This window comes from Scatophagus argus, chromosome 9 (assembly GCF_020382885.2).
Source record: "Scatophagus argus isolate fScaArg1 chromosome 9, fScaArg1.pri, whole genome shotgun sequence".
NCBI lineage: Eukaryota > Metazoa > Chordata > Actinopteri > Scatophagidae > Scatophagus > Scatophagus argus.
Window position 1 is genome coordinate 6,175,494 of NC_058501.1, and position 8,187 is coordinate 6,183,680.

The 8,187-nt window shown below is 41.8% G+C and overlaps 1 protein-coding gene across 14 annotated transcripts in view; it reads right to left on the reverse strand.

Annotated features, from left to right (window-relative positions):
* snap91a (synaptosome associated protein 91a) overlaps positions 1–8,070 on the reverse strand; it is a 40,960-nt gene extending 32,890 nt beyond the window's left edge. For 8 of the 14 annotated variants that reach the window (XM_046398360.1, XM_046398368.1, XM_046398363.1 and 5 more), the window contains exon 1: positions 6,736–8,065. In XM_046398360.1, the coding sequence (XP_046254316.1) occupies positions 6,736–6,865 (130 nt within the window). In that variant the 5' untranslated portion in view covers positions 6,866–8,065. Of the gene's footprint in view, positions 1–6,735 lie in introns of all 14 variants that reach the window. The other 6 variants (XR_006844233.1, XR_006844232.1, XR_006844231.1 and 3 more) reach the window with 2 other exon arrangements.
* Positions 8,071–8,187: the final 117 nt, after the last annotated feature.

Below are 8,187 nucleotides of genomic sequence, written 5' to 3' on the forward strand. Positions count from 1 at the left end.
GGTTTGCAAGGACACCTGCTGTGAGATCAGTGCTGCAGTACATGCTGGGTGCTCTTACCGATCTCCTTTTACATTCCTCTGCTCACTCACCATTAGAGGGGCACTGCACAGAATCTTTACAGAACAGTAAGGAAGACACACAAGAGAAAAGGGTGGGAGTAGTATTGGTGAAAAGACAGAGAGGGAGAGGCAGAACAAGGAAAATAGATGATGACCAAGTGAGGGCGCAGGAAGGCCGGAGAAACTATGGAGACTGGATTTTACACTACATGGCACAAGGTGGCCCACTGCTGTATGTTAAAATACTGGAACCTAGTCTTAACACACAGGACGGGAACTGAAGCAACACGAAAAAATAACTAGGAGCAATTTTAATGGAGACACCCGGGCTGACAGTGCTGGGTCAGCAAGTGGAAGTAATTACAAATGTTTTGCCTTGCATCAGTTTTACTGACATTTTCAGTCCTCTGCTGCTATTCAGTGAAAACAGTATCTTATTTTGATCGTGCTAGGAGTGAATACAGGCTGTCTAAATCCTGGTGAAGCTTTTGTGCCACATATGTCCAGACTGTCGGTCCATGAACACAACCCCTTTAGCAAAAGTAGACATGAAATTCTCTGGCTGGTCAGTACCTAGAGCAAAAACATAACCTAAAGCAAATTAACGGCAAAAGAGACGACAAGAAGTTTAATTACAATATTATATATAATATTACATTTATTTATTATTTCTATAGCAGGTGTGTCTTTGATAGATGATGATTATTTAGCCAGGTAATTACTGTTTGATTGTGTTATTGTTTCAAGAAGTAAAGGAATAGTTTGGTGAAAACATACTTTCAATCTCGTGCTGAGAGTTTCATAATGAGATTGATACGATTCTTAAGGCTGTCTATTAAATACTATATGAGGCTACAACCTGCAGCCTCTGGATATGTGTTTCACCCCGTTTCCAATCTCGCTGAGCTAAGCTAATAAACTGGCCCCTCCCCCCTTTTTTTTCACAGACATGAGAGTGGCATTAATCTTCTATTCTAACTTTCAACAAAAAACTAACAATACCAAATGTGCTCTATTTGCTATGAAAAATATCAGCTAGACACTTTAAAATGAGCTAAACAATTAGCATGCACAACACATGAGACTTTACAGAGAAAGCCCCCTCACCCTCTACTCCCTCCCCACATTTGAGAGACAGTCTGCCTCTCAAATATGGTAACACATTGATGGTGACTCGTGTTGTGGTAACAGCACCTTAGCAGCCAAAGGGAACTCAGCACGCTGTTTATGTTTCTCACTGCTCTCCTTCCTGCCTTCTCCCCACCCTCACCAAACACACACACATACAGAGCAGGTCATGTATCCTGCATTTGCTTTTGCTCTGAGCAAAATGATGATAATTGCATCACTGTGTTAAAAAATCTGTTAATTGGAGTGACTAGATTTAGAGCAGCAGCAGTGCTGGTGATGATTACCGCCACAAACAAAGACAGAATCTCAATTGAGACGGATGTAAAGAAGAGAGAGAGAGAGAGAGAGAAGCAACGGTGAGAGAGGGAAAATTATGCCATTTTCGAAAATACAACCTCCAAGCTATAAACCTGTCCTAACTCTCTTAACAGCAGGAGCATTAAGAGGTTAGGGCAACATGAGTGACAGTAGATAAAGACAGAGGCTATTAAGCAGCAGGAATGGCGGGGCCTGTCTTCAGAAACAGAGCCATCTTCATTTGGCAGATATTCAAACCCTGACACACTAGTTCTCTAAGTGTCTCCCTCTGGGCTGCAGATACCCTGTATTTCTTCTGATCCATACTCTGAGCCTCTGGATCACACTGAGACAGAGCTCAGTTGTTATCCTGACCAATCAGAAAAATGCTACCATGTAAGCCCCTGGTTGTTGCACATTCAGTGGCTTCATGGTAGAAGTAGTAATAAAATGGGTTCCTTGACAAAAGAGGCCATTTAGCAGCAGCAGTAGCAGCAGACTGAAGTGGAAAAAGAGTGTATCAGGCACTTAACTGACAATTTAATTAATGCACTTGCCAGATGTTGTGTAATCAACCTATTCCGATTCAAAAGACAGAACACTGCAGTATTGTGAAGATAGCACTGACGGAGTGTGTGGTAGGTAAGAGGGCTAAGCAGACTGCTATAAAACACTGTGACATCACCAAGTCATTGTGAACATGCTTAGCGTGAGCCATTGCTCTCATCATCTGAACCCCTGAGTCGTGTGCCTGCCAGCGTGCCAGATGGTCACACGACTCCACCAAGACAATTCAAAAGCTAACTCTTGAGTTAGAATAAGAAAAGTATTTTTCCTAAATAACCTAAATTTAAATGTGATCCATGTCAGCGTTAATGAAACAGTGTTTCTAACCAACATGTATTGCCTTCAAGGGGTAACACCTAAAAAATATAAAGTTGGACAACATTTCCTCGCACTGTACAAAAATGAAACCAATATATCACAGATACAAGCGCTGCCATCTTGTGCTGGTGATGTACAGGTCATAACCCCCTCTGCCTCCATGTCAGCAGATGGGCCCAGGGCCAAAGTAAAAACTCAAAGTACACGCTACAATAACTTTTTCACAAAGATGATGATGCTGCTGCTGTTGATGATGATGCTATTTTAGGTGGTAAAATTTTCACTTTTAGGATAAGTTTGGTTTTAATTAGTTATATGATGTTATGAAAAGGGGGTGAAACGTCATTATTGATATCTGAACTCTTGCGATTTGGCCTGGCAGTTGTATGGGCAGGAACTCACTACTTCAAACTTCAAAGCTGCGCTTCCACTGCCCGTTCACTACTATGCTAAATGAAGTCACCAGTGCAACGTTCCTATCTGAGATATTCTGGCTTTACATTTGTACAACATGAGGAAGTGGAAAGCCTCTATCTTTACATATGTCACTGCTGCACACATCAAGCTTTCAGACCACCACTCCTCTCAGCAGTGGTCTTCTTTGTTCACAGTAATTATTCTAAAGCCTTAAGAACTTCCCATTCATCCTTTCATGTTGACTCACAGCTGCACCTCCTCCTCTGCAACAACGTGCTCCTCTATTCCGGGATGTCGTCAATAGCATGTGGCGTGCAGCTCTAAGTGTATGTGAAGTCGTGTATGTATGAAACCATCCACACACAAACATACATTCACACACATGCAGCCAATGAAACCTTTTGTAAGTTCTTGTTGTGCGTAAGCCAATTTGTGCTGCTGCCTGTTCTCTAATCTTTTAAGAGGACCTCTGATCTGTATCTCAATCATCTGTCAGGCTCTTAAAATAACTGCTGAATGTGCTGTGCCAAAGTTCTGGAGACACATATTTACTATTGTGCTATTACTGGGATTACTTTTTTCTTTAACTGGTACTCAGTGTCAGCAGTTTGTGGTCTGAAGACACAAAACCATTTAGTCACAGTCTAGTGTCTTGAACCCCAAGGAAACAGCGTCTCACTGCTTTACAGTCAGAGGTTAATTTTAGGGTATAAAACAAACTAATCTGACTAAGAGCTGCATGCAAAGTTGCAAAAGAGATATACCCAGGCTTATCTAATATAATCTATTTATGGTGATTTTGCTACTTAAGGAGTCAGAAGGACTTTATTCAGTCTAAAAGCTCGCTTATTTCTGATTTTCTCCGTTTTTTTGGTCTGGGCATTCGGGGTCACAGCAAGAGGGGCTTACTGCCCTGCTGCTCTCTGGATGTCCCTTTAACTGGATCAGCCAAGCAATACACCAATACACATCCGTGGAACAATCCATTAGAGATTATTTTTAGACCATGGACAAATATCTGTCAAAAACTTCCCTGGATTTAGGACTAAGAAAATCTGGCAAATCAATCCTGTACTTGTTTCAGTGGTTGAAAATGTTTCTGGTAGCAGAGAACATTATGCATGACATTGTTTTGATAAGGCTGATCAGAATGAGCAACTACAACACGTAATGGACATCTCTAGTGATCATTGAGCTCAGCGGAAAGCAAGACAAGAGGTATCTTAATTGATCTGCTGCTGTCATATTTCAGCTTCAGTGTAAAGAGCAGTTCTCTTCAGATTACGGCCCCAAACCCAGAAAATACAGAATAAAATGAGACTTTAATATGTAGGATGGATATCAGTATGTTTCCAGTATCTTGATATAATTAAAATATGTAAAGTGCTTTAGTAACAGACAGAATGTTCAGCAGTCAAAGACACTAAAGCCATGTGTAGTTGACATATATGGGCAAACAGCACAGATTATCCATATTCATGACAGACCACATCAACATGGCGGAAAGATATCTGAAGGGGAAGAGGAGGCTAATTATGAAGATGACTGATTATGTCAGTGGATTGTTTAATTAAAATATGAGACTTTGTAATGGAGTTGTATCAATACAAATACTGCATAACACAAGGAATATCAGGTTAAAACACATCTGCAGTCAATGTGTTGGCTGTAAAGAATAATGCATAGTTAATGCAGTTAGTGCAGTCAGAGTGTTTTGTAGCAGGGAGAATGATGAATGTCAAACTCCTCTATGTGAAACAGTACAGCTGTGAATCATCCATCATGTCCTATGGCAACAAGTTTTTCTCATGATGTAGATGAGTATTTCTACTAGCGGTCACAGAAACAAAAAAAGAACCAGTTGTTTTTTACTTGACCCAAGCAGCACACTGGTTAAGTGTCAGCTGTGGATGAAATCAGATGTAATGTCAGATGATATCCCTGAGGCAGCACCTTTATTGTCACATGTACAGGTACAGGGCAACGAAATGCAGCTTAGCATCTAACCAGAAGTGCAAAAAGCAGCAAGTGCAGATATAATAAATAAATTAACAGTATGTACATGGTATATTATGATTTACAGATTGGGTGTTACTTCAGATGTTACTTCAACCTTCAAGTTTCTTCACGCCCCTTACTCATAAAGCAGTTCATTAAAGGGAATAAAAACATCTGCGTCTGCTCAAGAGAATCCAGGAGGGTGTATTTTCAAGGGGATTTATTGGATCAGTTATTTTAGTTTCTACTTTTGAGAAGTTAAATTCTTTTTGAAGGTGAATAAGGAAGCAATATATGGAGAGCAGTGCTTCCTCTACTCTAACCACAACAACAAAGTGCTGATGCAAAGTTTGGCAAGTGGGTGAGCTCTCTACTTTGTTGCGCTATGATTTAACACAGTTCATCATCCCGTTTGACTTTCTAGTCTGGACACAAACAGACTGGTGAATTGATTTCTCCCACTGGGTTTGAGTTCGCCAGCTTGAATTTTCTCCCTTTTCTTTAGATTTTATACTGAAGAAATGATGATGATAGGACTTTGATCATGTGGTACGGATTGTGTAACAGCTGTATGGAGGCCTGCTGCCATGAATAATTATTGCTACATTTACAGATACTGTGCACCTATGACGTTCACCTTGAGCTTTCTCCACCTTCCTCCATGTCTTCCTCATCTGTTCCCTTTTGTCCTGGTCTATTAAGTGTAAGTTAGCTGGCATTTTATCATTTGCAGACATTCTCCACAGTATCATAATGTTTGTCTTCACCTGTCCTCTAACACATTTTAGCATAATTTTAACATTGTTTTCAACAGCTAAAAATTACTAACTTAAAGTTACAGTAAATTAAGCTAATGCTGCCATTTTGCTTTTTAGTTATTTCATGTGTATATGAGCAGGCAGTTTTATCTCAGCTGATGTTCTGCTTTATTATTTTGTCATTGCTAGGTATGTTTTATTGTACATGAGTTACATTCTGTGTTGAATATTTTATTACTGTTCTACATTTTTGAACACGTGGGATGTTGGTGCCAAGGGCAACCAGTAGCACTGAGACTTTGAAATGTCAAATGTCTTTGAAGATATACTACAAGACAGAAGTCAGTGTCAAATAAAGTGATATGGTTGGTAGAGTCTTACTGAGTATAGGTGGGTCATCATAATTAAACATAACCACAATGTTCAGAAACACAAGAGAGGTATAACAAAATGTAAACCCACATACAGTACCATTTCAATCATTCCAATCGACTTTATGTATGGATGGTCATACTGTAATATGGCCTTGCATTTATAAGTTTATATACCTCCAACCTTTTCCTCCCCTGTTAAGCAATATGGCAATAAATCAACAAACTGTGCCAAAAAAAAAAGAATCAGTTAATGGCAGTGCCAAGCACCTTTTTGCTCTACCATAGCGTACAAGAGCCCAGGCAAAGGCCAGTGTGTACAACACCACTTTCAACCTTTTCAATTATGCATTCACCAGCACTGGAGCGACATGGGGGAGACAGCCTCCAGTCAGCGGGGCTTAGCTATTTGGCTTAAGGCTTTGTGGCTTCCCTCTGGTTGATGCTCATCTGCTGGGCACAATGTGGATAGAAACCCTGCTGTAATTTGGTAATAAGTTTGGTCTGTTCAATTAAAGTCTAAATTAAAGCGGTAGATGCCTCAAGCATAGTGTCCGTGTGTGTGTGTGTGTGTGTACACATGGGAGAACATACAGTGTGGCTGAAGAACTCCTCCAAGCACATAAACACAAACTGGAGCAAAGGATGGGGGGAGGCAACCATCATGGTTTTGCTGTGTGGCCTAGTTGAGCACGAGGAGGACGGATACAGGGTCGACAGGACACATTCAGTAGGAAAGAGATAGAGAAATAGATAGATAGATAGATAGATAGATAGATAGATAGATAGATAGATAGATAGATAGATAGATTACTCACATTCCATGTGTTTTTTCTTGGGGGCTGTCTGTTCATGTGTGGTGGCTTTACACACAGCTCGGGACACCTCGGATCCCGTCAGGCTGTACTGCGCCGCGGCGATGCGGTCCGTCAGCGTCTGACCCGACATCTTCTCTCTGTGGAGCTCAACCTGGACTTTAAAGCGTCCAATATGGTCCTACCCCCCCACCCCCCAAACGCACACACCGAAACGAACGGCCGGCTTTACAAATCCGAGCTGCCCTCGAAAGCGCCACAGAAGCACAGCACTAAGAAAGAAATACTTGGACACTTTCTGATGAATTGTAGCTGGATAACAATACTGGATTTGTTCGAATTCCCACTCAGTTGTGTTGGATCCTCGAAGGTTTCTAGAACAATCATGAACTGACTTTCTTCCCTGTGGACGAGTATCCGTTGAAAATGTTTTTAATTTGGGGCTTTTCCTTTTGTTTGAGACAAATTCTTACTGTTCCGTGTAATTTGACGGCCAGCTTCACCGACAAAACGGTCCTCACCGGAGGATGCTCGTCGCTGCCTCCCCCCTTCCCTGTCTTCCTTCCTCCAGCCTCCTGGATAATCCTCCCCAACAGCAGCAGTCCGACAGTCCCTGTGTATCAACGGGGCGTGCAGAGAAACATCAGGCCCTGAATGGCTGCATCATCATCATCATCATCATCATCCCCCACCATCCAGTGCAGCGGTTTTTCCTCCTCCTCCCCTGCTGGGTGCTTCCTCTCTGCTGCGGTCTACCGTCAGCCTGCAAGCCCCGCGATGCGCTCTTCAAACCGGGTCGTTGGATGGCGGTGTTCTCAACGGATTTACATCCTCGCGTTCATTTAATTAATAAATTATTGATATTTCTCACCACGCCCCGCCCATTCCTCCGAGTCAGGTGACGCAGTGTTACCAACCCTGCTGCTGCCTCTTTCATCGCGAGAGCTGGGAGGAGACGAGAGCTAGGATGGAGGTTGTAGATGGCTAAGGACAAGAGGGGTTAATAAAGCTACTCCACAGCCAAGCTTGATTCTTGTCATGCTGCACCCATACTATGAAGGTCATATGCCTCAGTTAACACAGTGTTCATACAGTACATCATGGATGCTCAAGAAGAGATCTGCAGCCAGGACGTGACAGGACACCGTCTTTGTTCCCGTCCATGGTGCTGACATATTCTGTTTCACTGTTTCACACAAGTTTGTGACTCAGGCTTGTGGCTTGTCACTGGTTTGCTGGTCGTGGAAATATTTATTAAAGTATCAATGCCACGGTGTAAAAAATAATCCATCACATGTAGTGAAAATCCTACTCACGCAAAAACACAACAGCATTAACTGCAAAATGTACCAAAGTATCAAATGTAAAATCCTACAGAAAAATGGCACCTGTGATGTACTGTTAAAGTTATATAGTGTAAATGCACTTCAAATGTCATGACGACAGTGACAGAGA